This window comes from Podarcis melisellensis (assembly GCF_964234715.1).
Source record: "Podarcis melisellensis genome assembly, chromosome: 13".
In the NCBI taxonomy this organism is placed as follows: Eukaryota; Metazoa; Chordata; class Lepidosauria; order Squamata; family Lacertidae; genus Podarcis; species Podarcis melisellensis.
In genome coordinates this window covers 21,421,412-21,438,821 of record NC_138545.1, presented here as the reverse complement: position 1 = coordinate 21,438,821, position 17,410 = coordinate 21,421,412, and the positions used below count along the sequence as shown (strand labels likewise).

Here is a 17,410-nt window from a genome sequence, read left to right as displayed (position 1 = left end):
AAAATCATAAAAATACAGGGAAAAAAACACAAGCTTCCAGATTCTTGCAAACTCCTCCCCAACTGTTCCCCCAGCCACCCAGCACACAGAAATTCAAATCCAGAATTTTTTTAAAAAAACAGCAGAGTGGCCCAATGGTCACAGAAAATCATTAAAATGCAGAAAAAAACCCCCAAAAGCTTCCAGATTCTTGCAAACCCTTCCCCAACTGTTCCCCCAGCCACCCAGCACACAGAAATTCAAATCCAGAATTTTTTAAAAAAAACAGCAGAGTGGCCCAATGGTCACAGAAAATCATAAAAATTCAGGAAAAAAACCCACAAGCTTCCAGATTCTTGCAAACCCCTCCCCAACACCAAGTCCTTGAATTCCAAACACCCCAACCCAAAATCCACCCCCCAAAAAAAGTTTTAAAAGCTTAACTTACCAAATGGCTGCAAAAGAAGTTTTGGAAAAGCTTCAAAAATCACCAAAGTCTTTACAAACCTCAAAAAAGGCTACTATGTACACTGCGTTCTATGAGTTGCTCCTCAAAGTCAAGTCACAACTGTATTAATTGTGTTAAGAAAAAGGAAACAAACTTGCAAGACGTTTTCATCTTGCGAAGCAAGCCCATAGGGAAATTCGTCTTGCGAAGCAGCTCAAAAAACGGAAAACCCTTTCGTCTAGCGAGTTTTCCGTCTTGCGAGGCATTCGTCTTGCGAGGTACCACTGTAGTGTGGTGGGGATACACAGAGAGGGCATGTGTTATTTATGTAATTAAAAGTATTTATAAACTGCTTTAAATTTCTATGCCACCCTTCATCCGAGCACAGGGCAGTTTACAATACAGTCGTACCTTGGAAATCGAAAGGAATCCGTTCCGGAAGTCCATTTGACTTCCAAAACATTTGGAAACCAAAGTCCGGCTTCTGATTGGCTGCATGAAGCCCATCAGACATTCAGCTTCCAAAAATAGTTTGCAAACCGGAACAGTCACTTCTGGGTTTGCGGCATTTGGGAGCCAAAACATTGAGGAACTAAGCTGTTCCAAAACCAAGGTACAACTGTATTAAAAAAATACATAATGTAGCAAGCAAAAACAATAGCTCACAGTTTAAAAGGCCATAGATTGTTTAATTAGCCAAAGGTCTGGGAGAAGAGGACTGTTTTTGCCTGGTGCCTAATTTTTTTTATATTTTTAAGCAGAGTGCACACAATATACAAACCAACCTAATAACATGTTATTGACACCAGTCTGTCTCGGGAGACAATGAAGAAGTGTGCCTTTTGGGGGTGAAGACATATTGTTGGAAGTTTACTGTGCCTGCTGCGGCTGTAGAGACCGATATAGGAGAGACATGACTTGTTGCAGCTCGGGCAGATTGCAGGAAAACAAATAAACATAAAAATAGAGATCTAGTAGTGACACAAGTTCCAATTTTCTAGAACAAGGAATGCCTGTACATTACCATATGTCTTTGTAGGATATCCAAAGCAAATTATGCTTCAACAATGTTCCAAAGTACAAGGACAGCAGCTGAAAATGCTCATTTGTGCGTCAATGCTTTTCTGATAGTATACAGGGTGTTTTGCCGCAAGTAAAATTTCTCCAGATGATGCAAGTGATCTTAACAGATCTATGCAAGGGCAGACAATCTTTCATATGAGCCTGGTCCAGAGTTCTTAAGGCTTTTTGCGTTAGTAAAAATACCCTGAATATGGCCTGGGAGCAAATGCAGCTCCCTTGGCACAGGTGTTGAGCCCAGAGGTTATTGGAAGAAAGTCAGGATAAATAGATGGAACAATTTAGGAAATTCCTAATTTAAGCCGTTGTGCTTTTAACTGGGGTAAGTGGTGTAAAGGTTCGACTGCGTCACCGTCGATGACTAAAGCAGTGAAATGGTTATTTTCCAGAAAATACGGTACAGAATCATTGCTCTGAAGCACCAGCACGGCGAACAAAACGACAAACATTGCCTTTGCAGTTAAGGGCACAGGGCGTCACAGCATCTCTATATGGACTACAACTCCCATCATCCCTTTCTCCAGGTCACTTTGCCGCAAAGTTTAAGACCATAGAAATTAAAATGTAGAATCTCTCTCGGTAATCATGGAAAGCCACCTCTGTAGTCGTGATTTCCGCCCCGCCCCCCCCATTCGAAATGTACGAGTGGTGCCGCTCTAGAATTTAGCATCTCTATTATCTTAGCATTTCCCCTCTTGGGAAGGAAGTAGTCATCAGGGCCGCGCCGGGGTGTGGATGAGCCTGCAGAAGGCTTTGCGCATGCGCGTTGGCCGCGGGAAGCGACGCGCCTTCATTTTTCCAGGCCCGGGCCGGGTAAGCGCGTGCTCGCGGTTCTTGGGGTCCCGCTGGAGGAAGGAGGCAAACCCCGAAAGTTAGGGGAGGGAGGAGTAGGAGGCGTCCGAGGGGGGCCCCACCGGCTTCTTGGGTGGCCTTCGCTCTAGGAGGAGGGGGTTTTTGTCCCCATTGGGGAGATGCGTGTTTGTCTGTTTGGGCTGTCGGTGTTTTAAACTCAGCTGAGCGTTTGGAACATTTATACTGATGAGGTTTATATGTGGTTTTATGTAATATATGCATTGACATAATCCCTGGTGCGCTGTTGGTGATCTTAGTTCTCTGAGCGCTGGTCCTTCCTGGAGCCAAAATGGCTCCACTCCTAGCAAAGAGGAGGCATCGCGGCAGGATTGGGGGAGGCCCGAAGCTTCCAGAAGTAGTGGGGGGGGAGTTCAGTTTCCCACTCAGTGATGAACCTCACTGGATGAGCTTGGGCCAGTCACTGTCTTGTCAACATTATCTACCTCTCAAGCTGCTTGTGAGGATAGAAAGGGGTTGGGTGAGAGCAGAAGGATGTAACCCTCAGGCCCTCACAATGCTGGACAACTCCCATCATCCCTGACCATTGGTTTTGCTTGCTGGGACTGATGGGAGTTGCCAGATGGATGAAAGGTATGATAAACATAATACAAACCAACATCAGTGTGCTTGATGTTTTATGAGAAACACAAAATGACAGTCTGTGCCCTGAGATGCTTATAGCCTGCAGTTTGGTCTGCAGGGAGGCATAGAACAGCTGTCTCTTGCCCATTGCTGTACTCTGTTCCCATCAGCCATGGCTAATAGAGGGTTGATGGGAGTTATCAGCTGAAACATCTGGAAGGTGCCAGGCTGGAGAAGAGATGATAAACATGAGAAGAATATGCATTTAGCTTAGTTACATGTGCTTAGGCTTAGTTTCCATTTAGGCTGGTGGCAAAGAAGTTTGCCAAGGTTTATATCAAAGCATGCACAATAATTCATTCAGTGACCATTTTGCACGGGGGTTCTGTTCCTGGCCCCCATGTGCATTAGCAGAGTATGCACAAGCTCGCTCCGCCATGTTCTGCCCCCATTCTTCCCTCTTCTAGATCCAAAAGGACCCGCACGTCAGTGGTCTTGCATCAGTTGGACGCACCTAAAATGGTTGCTGCCTGCATACCAGGTGTTGACATTATAAATGGAAGCAAATGAACTCACTTTTGATATGATCATTGCACTCACTGGGCCTTTGGCTTCTTGTCTTTCCCATCCAGAATTGGGAGCAGTGGGTTGCTGACAACCCAGAGCCACTGCCGCCATGTCGCGTTTCTTTACCACTGGCTCGGACAGTGAGTCGGAGTCGTCACTTTCTGGGGACGAGCTTGTAGCGAAGCCCGTTGGGGGCAATTTTGGAAAACAGTAAGTATGGGGGGGGAGGGCCGGGAGAACTTGAGTGAGAGGGTGGGAACAGAGATTCCCAGGGAGTGATGAGTTGGAAGAAACAGATGGATGCCAACGAGAATAAGGGGGAGCATTTCTGATTTAAAAGTCAGAAACAGGTAGTGAGGACAACGTACCCATACTTTAACCTGAACCCAATACACCCAGGTAGTGCCTGTCTTGGGATTCCAGACCAAGCATCTCCTACTTCTGAGTTATGCACTGCCCCTTCCTCTCCCTGCCCTGCACCTCTCTCACCTGCTTCCACTGATCATTGATAGCAGGGATCCATTGTCTGTTCCTTTCCCTTTCTTGTAGGCCTCTGCTGTTGAGTGAAGATGAGGAAGATACAAAGAGGATTGTGCGCAGCGCAAAGGACAAGAGGTAAAGTGTGGTTGGCTTTGTGGGAGAAGTGGCCCCTCTGGTTTCTGGAGGGCTGCGCCAATGCCACATTTTTGGGTAGCTGGATAATTTCCCGTCCTGTTGAGCAGCATGTTGGTGGCACTGTGTTCTCTGAGGGCATATCAATGCCCCAGGCGTAACCATTCCTTCTTTGATCTTCCCTTACTGCAGGTTTGAGGAGCTTACAAACTTGATCAAAACAATCCGGAATGCCATGAAGATCCGGGACGTCACCAAATGCCTAGAGGAGTTTGAGCTGCTGGGCAAGGCCTATGGCAAGGCCAAGAGCATTGTTGACAAGGAGGGAGTGCCCCGCTTCTACATCCGCATCCTCGCAGACCTTGAGGACTACCTCAATGAGGTACTGGGGCCAGCAGGGAGGTTTTTGGTCCCCAAAGTCCCTGTGCCTGGCTCAAGAGGGTTTCGTGGCAATTTGAGTCTGACACCTAGGGCTAAGGGAAAAGAAGGGAATCTGTTCTCCTCCTTCCCCCCTGACAAAGAATTATGAGCTTCATTGCAAAAGGGAGCTGAATGTAGAGCTCCCAGGATCAACTTTGATGCCTTTTTGGTGTCTCCTTTTACTGTTGGTTTGTTCCTGCATGAATGGAGTTGGATTCAAGGTATGGGGGCTAATTGGGGAGAGAAGTGCTCTGAATCAGTTGAGCAGTGGATCTGGATCCCATGTGGATCTGCCTATTTATTAAGATCTGAACACACATCCCACTTTGGCGATCAGCCAGGTGATGACCAAGGGCATGGTCTTTTGGTAGTGGTGTCCTGTTGGCCTCCCCAGAAATAGCCACCTAGCACCTGCTTATTTACTGTGCAGGAGCCAAGTTTAAATGTGTGTTGTGTTTTTCATGTTGCTCCTATTTTCGTGTATCATCTTGGTGTGGATGTTGGTTTTCAAAACACGTAGTTTTTGTTGTAAAGCTGTTGTGTTCTGTAAGCTGCCTTGAAGGCTTTGTAGAGTGGACCTAGAAATTTGAATTTCTGAAATATATAGAGAGCAAGAAGGCATATAGGGAAAGTGAGAGCAAGATGCCATCCACCTGCCTCTCATCCAAGGTACTAGGGCAGTCTATATGGTTGGTCTCTTCCCCATCCCCACGACAGCCCTGCAAGGTAGGTGCAGCTGAGAAAAGGTGACTAAGCCTAAGGCACTTCACAGCTTTGTGGGAATTTGAACACAGATCTCTGGTCCCAGCTCTGATACCCACTGTTGCACCATTCTGAGCCTTCATGCAGCACTGGGATGGGGAGTGGTAACAAGCCAATCCCACAGACCCAAGACTCTGGGATCCTGAAGGGAATAGCTAGAGAGCAAAATGGCTGTCCTCTTGCACATAGCTTTGGTTTGGATGTTTACAGAAAAAGGGAGATTGGCTGGTGTGTGGACCAAATGACCATGGGCTGCCTGTAATTTCATTTCCCTTCTGGCTTTCGTAGCTCTGGGAGGACAAGGAAGGCAAGAAGAAGATGAACAAGAACAATGCCAAAGCCCTAAGCACCCTCCGCCAGAAGATCCGGAAGTACAACCGAGATTATGAGGCCCAGATCATGAGCTACCGCCAGGTACTGGCGCATGGTTGGGTGGAGGGCATTCAGGGAGGCGGCTGAGACATTGGGAATTATGTAGAGCTCAGCCAGTGCAGCAGGAGACTCTTAATTTCAGGGTTGTGGGTTCGAGCCCCATGTTGGGCAAAATATTCCTGCATTGCAGGGGGTTGGACTACATGACCCTCAGGTTCCCTTCCAATTCTATGAATCCCTTAGGACCTCTGACCTTCAAGATGTTGCTGGATTCCCAACTCCCATCTGCCCCAGCCAGCATGGCCAAGGGTCAGGGAAGCTGGGAGTTGTAATTCAGCAAGATCTGGAGGTCCACAGTCACTGTCCTTGCTTTAGGCAGTAGGGTGGATTACTGGCTTTGCCAGTTGTGTTAAGCATAGGTAGGCAAACTAAGACCCGTGGACCAGATCTGGCCCAGTCGCCTTCTAAATCCAGCCCATGGATGGTCCGGGAATCAGCGTGTTTTTACACGAGTGGAATGTGCTCTTTTATTTAAAATGCATTTCTGGGCTATTTGTGGGGCATAGGAATCCCCCCCTCCCCCCCCCAAAAAAATATAGTCTGGCCCCCCACAAGGTCTTAGAGACAGTGGACCGGCCCACTGCTGAAAAAGTATGCTGACCCCTGGCGTTAAAGGCTCAGGTGAAAAAACAGGTGAAAGCGGAAGGGAGGGTTTGGAGGAGTCAGGCTGTGCTGGAAGAGCGATTCTGTACGGTTCAAATTAAAGAAGAGTACCCAACATGCATCTTGACCACATGTCTGCTTTCGCCTAGAACCCCGAACAGTCAGCTGATGAAGACGAGGACAAGAAAAGTGACGATTCGGAGGGTGAGTGGTGATGATGATGGTGCAGTGCGTAGGAGATGGAAGCTGTGCAGCTCACTGGCTATCCTTCTTTGTGTGAGGTGGGGAGCGGGATTTGAGATTTCCCCTCTCAGTGACACCCCCCGCTTTCTGGCTTCAGGTTCCTCCTCTTCTGGTGAGGATGACGATGAGGGAATGAGCGCCGCGGCTTTCCTGAAGAAGAAAGAGGGGGCAGCTGAGGGACGGGGCAAGTTTCTCAAAAAGATGGAGGTAAGAGCTGAACGGGGTGGGCAGCACGTTGTGGTGCCCTCCTCTGGCCAGCATAGGCATGGCATCCGGTGCTTCCCTCAAAGCAGCTGCCAGAAGGATTTTTGTGCCAAGCAACTCAGAGGGGAGGAAGTCAAAAGATCACTATTCCTTTTGCAGCAGAAAAAAATAACCCAGAAGTGTGGGGAACATTAACAGGGTTCCCATAGGATTTCTGTTGCTCTGTGTCACTTTATGGCCCTCCCTGGCTGAATCTGAGTGAAAACTTTTTTCGTCACATGGTTTGCTGGTGCATAATTTTTCTTCTCTCTCCCCCCCCCCCCCCCGCTCTTGGCAGGATGAAGATGAGGAGGAGGAGGACTCTGATGATGATGAAGACTGGGGCTCGTCAGATTCAGAATCTGACTCAGAGTCAGATGAAGATGAGGGCAAATACACCTCCTTGGCCTCCAAGTTCCTTAAGAAGTAAGGAGGCAGCTTCTATGGGTTCAACACTTCCCATCATCTTTGGATTACAGTCTCCAGACCTCTGGCTGAGGGAACTGTCAGTTGTGAATCCATCTTTGATCACAATCTGGAATTTCAGACTCAGGACCTGAAGGTGGAACACTGTGTGTTGTCCTCTTCACCCAGCTCACTTCTGAGCCTGAGTTGTTGAGGAGCCAGACCCATTACTTTGACCCTCGCTCCCTGTTTTAGGTGGCAGCATCCATGTCAGGGCATAATGGATGTCTATGGTGCAATGGTAGTTAGCTATCTCACATTAGGGGAGCGTCTTAAAGTTTGATGGACACTTTTAGATCTGAGAAATAATGGCCCCATCTGGGCTGTGACAGGTGCTCTGTACCATGGAGCAGACTTGTGGTCTGTTACCCCGAGAACAGAAATAAAACCAAGAATTGCAGGGAAGTAGATCTTGGCTAAACAAGGGGTGGGGGACCTCAGGTCTGGGTCTCTGTAGGTGAGTTGTTAAGCTCCTGCATTGGGCATTTTGGTGACTGCATAGGTCTGGATCAAATAAGCTTTTTAGTCTGGCTTTGTTAGTGCTTGTTCTGTGGTCGAGACCAGTGGTGGGGTCTGGGCTTGTATGGTTCAGGCAACCCAGGAAGTAAGAATTCCAGGTTAAAAGAGGGATTCAGTCCTGTTTTAATTCTTCCTGACCAGAACTGGCACTGAGGAGGACAAAAGAGTTTTGGAGAAGAAGCGGGAAGAGAAGGCAAAGAAAAAGCAGGACCGCAAATCCAAGAAATATGAAGATGATGAAGATGACAATGAGGGTGGCGAGTGGGAGAAGGTTAAAGGAGGTGTCCCTCTGGTCAAGGTGAGTCTCTCTCTGCAAGCAGTTGGGAATGTGGGAGTAGAACGAACTGCATGGTGTTGCTGCCTTTATTTTTACTTCTCTCCATCTTCCAAACATGGTTCGAGCCTGACGTTCCTCCCCCCACCCCGCTTTGCAGGAGAAACCAAAGATGTTTGCCAAAGGTACAGAGATCAACCACACTGTAGTCGTGAAGAAACTCAATGAGATTCTCCAGGCCCGTGGAAAGAAAGGCACGGATCGGTAAGGCCAGTGAGCGTTGATGTGATGAAGGGGAAGGTGGCCTAGGAGACCGCACTTGGGAAAAACTGAGCGTGGTTCTCGTTACCTCACCTCTAGAAGGCTGCTGCAGAGCTGCAAAAGGTTCAGAAAAGGGCAGCTTGAAATGATTGAGGGCTTGGACAACTCTGAAAGACAATTAGACAAATCCATGGAGGATAAGGGTGGCAGTGGCTGCTTAACCCTGATGGCCATGTTCTGTCTCCCCTGTTGGAGGCATCATGCTCCTGGGTACCAGTTTCTGAGCATCACAAGTGCAGAGAGAGTGCTCTCGTGCTCAGGCCCTGCTTACAGGCTCCTTGTAGCTAGGCCTTTGGTTGGCCACTGTGAGAACAGGATGCCAGACTAGGTAGGCCTTTGGACTGATCCAGCAGCATCTGCTAAGTATTACTGGAGGGTGGGACTTGGGATGTTCTACATGCTGAACTCACATCCTCCAAACCTCTGCTCCCAAACCTGCAGCAGATTCTTAGGGGCGGGGGATAGAATTCTGTTGTGCAAGTGGAAGCTTGTTCCAAAGCAGAAATGCAGTGTTGGATCCCAGGTATATCTACTGCCGGATATCCTAAATAGGACAAAGGGTGGTGCATAAATGTTTTAAGTGAATCTGAAAGTGATGAAAATGAAGGGGGTTCACACGGGTGTCAGTGGTTTTGGCACAGGGCACAAGGAGGGTTGTGCAGAGTTGGGGATGTATCTCAAAAGAAGCATGTCCAGCCATCTGCTTTCCCCTCCCTCCTTCTGCACTGAGCTCCTTCACCTCCTTCCCCCTCCTAGAGCGGCTCAGATTGACCTTCTGCAGCTTTTGGTTGGAATTGCAGCAGAGAACAACCTGGGGATTGCCATCGATGTCAAAATCAAGTTCAACATTGTTGCTTCTTTGTATGACTACAACCCTAACCTGGCTACCTACATGAAGGTATGGAATTAGGAGGGGAGGGGAGGAAGTGGCCCGAAAGCACAGCACGTGCATAGGGGCCACAGGAAGCACGCGGTTTCTTTCCCAGAATGCCAGGGGGCCTTAATATTTCCCTCTCTACTCCTCTTCTCCCACCACGTGCAGCCAGAGATGTGGCAGAAATGCCTGAGCTCCATTGAAGAGCTCCTGGACATCCTCTTTGCCAACCCCAACATCTTCATTGGCGAGAACATTGCAGAGGACTCTGAGAACCTGGCCAACAGCGAGCAGGTGAGCATTTCTGAATCAGGCATCATTCCTCCCCATCCTTGGGGCATCCTGCCAACCCAGTAAGATGGGCTAGTTTGAAATCTACTAGAAACAGCAGGTGGGAGGCTGGTACAGATTGGCAGGTCAGGAAAAGGCTTGTGTGTGTCTCTGCCTAGCAGTCTTGACCCCCTTAACCCACTTGTGTGTCTCCCCCTCTCTCCCTCTCTAGCCCTACCGTGTTCGTGGCTGCATTCTGACTCTGGTGGAGCGCATGGATGAAGAGTTCACAAAGATCATGCAGAACACAGATCCCCATTCCCAGGGTGAGTGTGCCTGTCACAGAAAGTGGGGTCTCGGAGGCATAGCCAGGGTGGAGTTGGACTGAAAGTTTCAGCTAGTGGAGGGCTGGTGTGGAACAGGGAACTTCTCAAATAGAGGGAACCCTAAGTAATCTGTGCTGTGTTTTCCCCTGAAAAGACACCTCTGCCAGCTGTTTGTCTCTTTTGGAACGTTCCCTCAAGAACCAGGGATTGAATTCGGAATGTTTGCCAGCCTTTTCTGTTTTCGTGCCTCCCAGTTTGCTTGCTTGCTACAAAAAGCTTTTTTAAAAAAAAACTGACTTCGGAACGTCCTTGAAAAATAAAAAGTTTAGCAAAAAGCAGCAGGTCAGAAAACTGAGTAGGTGGTAGAAAGTGGCTGAATGCTTTGGAAAAAGGTCACCCAGTCTAAGCAGAGAGGATCTGTATGTTTTCATGTCTCTTAACTCGGCAGTCATGTGGACTAGAAACATTGTCTTTGGGCCACAAAATGGGAAGCTGCAGTTTCTCAGGAGTGTCAGATTCTGCATGGCAAATAGGGAGAAGCCGGCAGCCCCACCTCGAAAGACTGCCATGTGAATGCATGTTCCCCTTTCCACCAGAGTACGTGGACCACCTGAAGGACGAGGGCCGAGTCTGCAAGATCATCGACCGTGTGCAGAACTACCTGCAGGACAAGGGAACCACGGAGGAGGTGTGCCGCATCTACCTGCGCTGCATCCTCCACACCTACTACAAGTTTGACTACAAGGCTCACCAGCGGCAACAGGGCCCGGCAGGAGACAGCAAGGTAGGCCAGCCTCTGGGGCAGCAAAGCCATCCTTGCTTTGCCCAGGATATTCACACTCTGCGGTTGCACCTATAGGTTTTGTGCGTGGGGCATAACCCCGTGGATGAGAAGATGTTTCTCATGCCCTAAATTGGCAAATGCATAAGAAGCTGTCATGTATCTGGTCGTACTTGCCCTGCTTTTGACCAGCACAGCCTGCTCTGATTGGTAGCTTCCCTCCAGGGTCTTAGGCAAACCTCTGTTGCCTTCTGAATGGAGCCTTCTAACTGGAGATAACTAGGGGATTGACCCTGGGCCCACGGACAGGCAAAGCACTACGCCAGTGGTGAGGAACCTGTGGCTTCCGCCAGGTGTCTCTGTGGATTACAAGTCCCATTGCTCCTGACCGTTGGCTGTGCTGGCGAGGGTGATAGGAGTTGGAATCCACCAGTATCTGAAGGGCCATCTCTGCACTAAGCCATGGCCCATTCCCAAAATAAGGTTTGGAAATGATACTGTCAGGCTGGGAAAAGTTGAGGTGGATGCTGAGGGTTTGGCCTGGAAGGACATCAGGGATTTTCAGGAAGCTTCATTGTGATTCAGTTTAGCTGCCATGGCTTCTTTCAAAGGATCCTAGGACCTGTGTGTGTGTTTGCCCAGAACTACAGTTCCCAGCATTCCTTGGGGCAGGGGAAGTCCTGGCAGTCATGCTAATTTGAAAACTGGTTTCAGGTTTGTAAGTTGGACAGGGCCCTTAGTATTGTACCGGCAAAGGAAGACCGTGAAAGTTGAGGGGCAATTGAGTTTTGGGTAACCAACCTGGCCCCCTCCAGATAGGGTTGGACTCCAACTCCCATCAGCCCCAGCAAGCATGGCCGACGGTCAGAAATGATGGGAACTGGAGTCCAACAATATCTGGAGGTTTGCTATCTCTATGCAAGGGTAACATTTTGGTATTTGGGAGTGGAGGGACTCCTCAGGCTAAAGGACATGTTGCTTAACCTACTTGCCCGCAGTCGGAACAAGACCAGGCCGAGAACGAAGCAGAGGACTCGGCGGTGCAGATGGAGCGCCTCTGCAAGTTCATCTACGCCAAGGACAGGACAGACCGGATCCGAACCTGCGCCATCCTCTGCCACATTTACCACCACGCCCTGCACGACCGCTGGTACCAGGCCCGCGACCTGATGCTCATGAGTCACCTGCAGGACAACATTCAGCATGCAGACCCCCCTGTGCAGGTCAGAGAACAAAACTGGGGAGGCTGAGGCGTATGCTGTGTTGCTGGTGGTTTATTGAAGCAGTCTTAATGAATTCGAGTAACAATAAAAGCCAGTCCTCCAAGAACAGGGAATGAGAGGCTCGAAGTAGTAATAATAATAATTATTATTTTTACCCCGCCCATCTGGCTGGGCTTCCCAAGCCACTCTGGGCGGCTTCCAACAAAGATTAAAAATACATAAAAATGTCACACATTAAAAACTGCCCTGAACAGGGCTGCCTTCCGATGTCTTTGCCCCGCCCAAGAAGATGCAAGTTGCTGATGCAGATGATTGTAAAGGGTTTGGAGAGGAGCAGAGCCCCCTCTCCTTGCTGCTCCACGCTTTTCCTCCTACATTTGGGCCACGCTTGCATCTGGTGACACTAGCCACAGCATCCTATGTGGTTGATGAGACTTCCTTTCCTAACTTCACAATGCCTCTGCCCTGCTTGGCAACCTGCTGTCTGCAGTAGCTGCCTTGGGGTGAAAAGTGGGGGGGGGAGGGCCAGGAGCAGCAGATGGGAACATAAAGGAGTGGCAGAGAATCAATGGAGACTGGAGAGGGTCGGCAGAGTGCAGCAGTGCCCATTTGTGTCCCACCCTTATTACAAAGGAGCAGTTGCAGGAAGGGAATGTTTGGGGAGTGGTTTTTCAGGTGCTGCCTTTTGGAGAGGGCAGCTGGGTCTCTGCCTCCACCTCCCCTGACCTTCTCGGCTCTTGCAGATTCTGTATAACCGGACAATGGTGCAGCTGGGGATCTGTGCCTTCCGCCAGGGCATGATCAAGGACGCCCACAACGCCCTGCTGGACATCCAGTCGAGTGGGCGGGCCAAGGAGCTGCTGGGGCAGGGCCTGCTCATGCGCAGCATGCAGGAGCGCAACCAGGAGCAGGAGAAGATTGAGAAGCGCCGCCAGGTCCCCTTCCACATGCACATCAACCTGGAGCTGCTGGAGTGCGTCTACCTGGTCTCGGCCATGCTGCTGGAGATCCCCTACATGGCCGCGCATGAGTTTGACGCCCGCCGGCGCATGATCAGCAAGCAGTTCCACCACCAGCTCCGGGTGGGTGAGCGCCAGCCCCTTCTCGGTAAGTGGCTTTCCTGTTTTAACCGTGAGGTGTGTTTCTGGGTACGCTGGCCTGGTGGCTTCTTTTCCTCTGTCATGCCAGGCCTTCTAACAAGAATCTTCCTAGGCTTGACTTAGAATCCTCCCTGTCTCTCTGGGCAAATAATGGAATCTTCAAGGCAATTGCAGGTCTGGGCCTAGAGGTGCTTGAACGCTGCAGTCTGTTGGTGTGTTAAGCAAAGGAGCGTTTTGCTTGTTTGCCTCTTCCTAGTTTCTTGGGGAGGGGCAGATTTTCCTTTGGCCTCTGTGACATCGCCAGGCATGATCCAGGGTTCACACAAGTTGTCTTGCCTTTTTAGCCAGCCTCCCACTATGGTTCGCTTGCTTTGGCACCGTTTCCCAAACTGTTTCTTGTGTTCTGTTGGTTCTATAATTTTTTTTAAAAAAAGTTGCTCCCTCATCTTAATTTGGCAGCTGTTTATTATTATTATTTTGTAAATGCATATTTATCAGAACTGCAGGTGGCACTCGACACCTTGGAGTCATTCAGTGCTGTGTTGGAAAACAGAGCAAACGATTCTTCACAGATGATGCCTGCTGCCAAATTGTGTGTCTTTGTTTTTCCTTTACAGCTACTTTTACACACCCTTCCATAACTATTTGTTTAAACCTAAGAAAAAATCAACTGAAGTTATGCAGATTTCTCTAATAAGTTTTATTTTTATTGGATGATTTATTTATTTATTTTGGCACAAGTGCTAGAAAAAAATATTTTTCTGGATACAAAAATGAAAGCTGGTTTTTGTTTGCATTGTCTTCATGTGCAATAGGATGTTAAGGGGATGTGGCCTGCCTTGCTAGCTAATCAAAATCCTGTTCACCAAGACAAGGAATGCCTTCCCCATTTGATGACCCCTTTGCCCCTCTCCCCCCCCCATCTTTCTTCAGGCCCCCCAGAATCGATGAGGGAGCATGTGGTGGCAGCATCCAAGGCTATGAAGATGGGCGACTGGAAGACGTGTCACCGTTTCATCGTCAATGAGAAAATGAACGGGAAGGTCTGGGACCTGTTCCCCGAGGCTGACAAAGTGCGAGGCATGCTTGTCCGGTCAGTTGCATGGGAATGGGGTGATGGGGCGGTTCCTCCATAGAATCATAGAGTTGGAAGGGACCCCGGGGTTCATCTAGTCCAGCCCCCTGCAATTGCTGGAATATGCAGCTGTCCTGTAGAAAGCTGCCTTATCCTGAGTCAGACCATTGCTCTGTTTAACTTGGGCGAAGCCTGGGACTGTCAGTGCTCCAGCCCCTGAGCTCTGGGGCCATCTATGCAGGCTAGGAGGGGAGGGCTTGGAACCCAGTTCTTGAAATGGAGAAGAGGGAGCAGAATTGGGATGTCTGTGTTGATAGCGGCCACCTTGTCTGGGTGCAAGTAGGTGCTGAGAGGCTGGGGGGGGGTGTCTGGGGACTGGAAAGCGTAGCTTTGCTCCCCTTTCAGGGATCTCTGCCTGGCTCTCATGACTGCTCCCCTCCCTTGTTTCTCCCTGGCAGGAAGATCCAAGAGGAGTCTCTCCGAACCTACCTCTTCACTTACAGCAGCGTCTATGACTCCATCAGGTATTGTGTGAAGGTCATCATGGCCTCCTGGTTGCTCTTTCAGCCTGGCAGCCTTTTGGCCAGGGTGTGAGTGGCGGATGTGGCATAAGTGGCTGAGTGCATCTTATGGGTGCACATGTTGCTTCAGCATCCCCTCTGCAGGCTCACTATCCATAAAATATATCAGTCAAAGGGATCCATCCTCTGTACATGGCACACTTGGGTACCTTCTTTGGTTGCCATTGGCCTTTTTAGATTTTCTGCCAGGCAGGCTGCCGATGGCTGAGTCTCACAAGCTCAGCTTCCACCTCTTTCTTCCTCTCTCTCTCTCTCTCTCTCTCTCTCCCCATGGCCCCTCCCCCAATTATACCTTCCTTTCTAGCATGGAGATCCTGTCTGATATGTTTGAGCTGGACCTGCCCACAGTGCACAGTATCATTAGCAAGATGATCATCAATGAAGAGCTGATGGTGAGTGATGCTTTCTCGCACGGCAGACGGGTGGCTTGAGGAGGCCTAGAGATGGGTGGCAACCACAGGAGGGGACCCTTGACCAGGAGAAAGTGGGTTGCCCTTGTACAAACCAGCTCAAGGGCTGTGGGAGAAGAGGGTCAGGGATGGGCTTCTGCAGCAGCTGCACCATGGGGGTGAGCATGAGAAGCGAGTCGTCCAAATGTAAGCCGCCAACCAGTATAGGCCTCACCCCTAAAATGAGATCTCTTTGTGAAAGAGAAATATATACTGTAAATCTCTGGTGTACAATCCAGTGCTTTTGGCAGTCTCCAGCCCCGTTGCACTATGAATAACTCAGTTGGCAAACAGGGTTCTGAAGTTCCATATGGTTCTCGAGGTTGCATATTAAATCATGGCTTCTCTTGCCTGTAAGTGCTATAGGCAGCATTCAGGTTTTATACAAACCAGATTTGGGAGGGAAAGTAGACCAGCACTTTAGAAGGTTTCTAACATGTCCCTCCTTCGCTGGGTTTGTCTGAGCCTCCCAAATCTTGCCTTCCCAGGCCTCTTTAGACCAGCCGACCCAGACAGTTGTGATGCACCGGACGGAGCCCACGTCCCAACAGAACCTGGCGCTCCAGCTGGCTGAGAAGCTGGGCAGCCTCGTGGAGAACAACGAGAGGGTCTTTGACCAGAAGCAAGGCACCTATGGGGGCTACTTCCGGGGTGAGCAAGCGTCCTGGAAGCCAGTTGCAGCCACAGCTTCTTGCTTCTCCTATCTCCATTCCTTTAGCCACTTTGTGTCTGTTATCTGTCGGACAAATAGGGCTACTGTTCCCATAAGTATCTTTAAAAGAGTATCTTTTAAAGTATCTCTTTAAAAATTCTGGCCTTTGTGGTATGGTGCAAAAGCTAAGGAAACCAGTTCCCATTAATGATTGTCAGCTTCTCTTGCTTCCTTGCAGCCACAGCTTTACAGCTTTACCTGCATCTCACCTGATCTTATATCAAATTAAAACTTTATTTATGGAGTCAAGTGAGTGGCAGCTTGTGTGGCCTGCAAAAAATCAACCACATAGGCCTGAGTTGGCTGGCCTGAGTTGGCCCACGGGCTGGAAGTTACCACCCCTGCATTCTTTGAATGGTTTATCTGCTTTCATTCCCTCATCACAAGATCCAAATCCTCCTTTGGTTCAGCACTTCTCCCTTCATACAGGACACAGAGATGACAGTTGTTCTCTCCCCGCATTTTCTAAATCCAAAGTGTGCTGATTTCACTGCAAAACGATGGTTTGTTTTGGTTGAAGAACCAGGAAGTGTGGACTCGAGAGCCACTTTGCCTTGGTCTCCGTGTACCTGTCTTGTTTTCCATAAGCTGCGCAGCAAACCCATTTCTGTTGTAATCTTGCTGGCCCACTTGTAGCTGAACTCTCTCTCTCTCTCTCTCCCTCCCTCCAGATCAGAAGGATGGCTACCGCAAGAACGAAGGAGGCTACATGCGGCGTGGAGGGTATCGGCAGCAGGAGCGACAAAGCAACTATTGATTCCCTAAGCCGTCACAGTAGCATTTCCTGGTGCAGGGAAGATCTTATTCCAGTTCCCATGGTTCAAACACTTAATAAAGAGTTTGTTTGGAGCGTGACTGGCCTGTGGTGTCTTTGGGAGCACAAGAAGCAGCGTGGGAGATGAGAACCAGAGTCAGGAAAAGCATTGCTGTCCTTGCTGCGTCCCACGTGGCCACTGGGGGCATCACCCAACCTTTGGCTTCAGGCAGCGGGGCCAAATGTGTCTAGGCCTCTCTTCGTGGATTTTGGCCCTCTTGCCATTCCATAACCCATATCTGCAGGCTGTGCCCCTTGGTGAACCTGCTCTGTGGTCTCCCCAAGTGTTTTTGCCTGCCCTGAATATGCCTCTTGCATACCTGGATGGAGCGATGTGCTCTGGCTGTGGCTGGGAGCCAGGTGACTCCCAGAATGTTGTCCTTGAGTTGAAAAAGTTACTTACTCTGGCAGAACCCTGAGAAAGTGAATGTAGCTGCCAAGAGTCCCACTGCGAGGAGAAGCGAATGACAGTTTCAAGGCCGAGCCCATTCATTTACAAGCTGCCTCCCCCTGCATCACACCAGTATCTGTACCTATTGGGTATTTGTCCACAACCGCACCTTTTTTAATTAAAGAGAAAACAAACAGATGAGACTGCTTCCTGCCGGGTGTTGAGAGGAAGCACAAAGAAGGGAAGATGAATTTCTCTGTGAGGTCACTAAGTTCACTGTCAAAGGACTTTGTCCTTAAAACCAAACTCCTCAGTTGGATAGGGCTCTCTCCATGGAGGAGAGGGACAAAGATGCTTCTTACTGAAGCAGAGCTGATTTATTAACTCCATATGGTGGTTCTGACTGGCTGAG

General features: G+C 49.3%; 1 protein-coding gene across 2 annotated transcripts; it reads left to right on the top strand.

Moving 5' to 3' along the window:
* The first annotated feature begins 2,181 nt into the window (after nt 1-2,181).
* LOC309355642 (eukaryotic translation initiation factor 3 subunit C-like) lies at nt 2,182-16,642 on the top strand. 2 transcript variants are annotated; one of them, XM_081886606.1, is made up of 21 exons: nt 2,182-2,320; nt 3,574-3,718; nt 4,058-4,123; nt 4,313-4,502; nt 5,591-5,716; nt 6,487-6,541; nt 6,678-6,787; nt 7,122-7,249; nt 7,949-8,105; nt 8,242-8,345; nt 9,159-9,300; nt 9,445-9,570; nt 9,779-9,872; nt 10,469-10,656; nt 11,652-11,876; nt 12,620-12,983; nt 13,910-14,069; nt 14,510-14,575; nt 14,937-15,024; nt 15,570-15,732; nt 16,465-16,642. In XM_081886606.1, the coding sequence occupies exons 2-21, from the start codon at nt 3,618-3,620 to the stop codon at nt 16,548-16,550; spliced, it is 2,739 nt and encodes a 912-aa protein (XP_081742732.1). In that variant the 5' UTR covers nt 2,182-2,320; nt 3,574-3,617; the 3' UTR covers nt 16,551-16,642. The 2 variants fall into 2 exon arrangements, with proteins under 2 accessions (XP_081742732.1, XP_081742733.1); XM_081886607.1 differs by having other exon boundaries at nt 2,269-2,378.
* Nucleotides 16,643-17,410: the final 768 nt, after the last annotated feature.

Bases quoted from the DNA above. Each gene is read 5' to 3' on its own strand.
- LOC309355642 (XM_081886606.1), top strand. From the start codon at position 3,618: ATGTCGCGTTTCTTTACCACTGGCTCGGACAGTGAGTCGGAGTCGTCA. The intron at 8,346-9,158 runs GTAAGGCCAGTG...TCCCCCTCCTAG, and splicing joins GGAAAGAAAGGCACGGATCG to AGCGGCTCAGATTGACCTTC. The intron at 14,070-14,509 runs GTCAGTTGCATG...TCTCCCTGGCAG, and splicing joins GTGCGAGGCATGCTTGTCCG to GAAGATCCAAGAGGAGTCTC.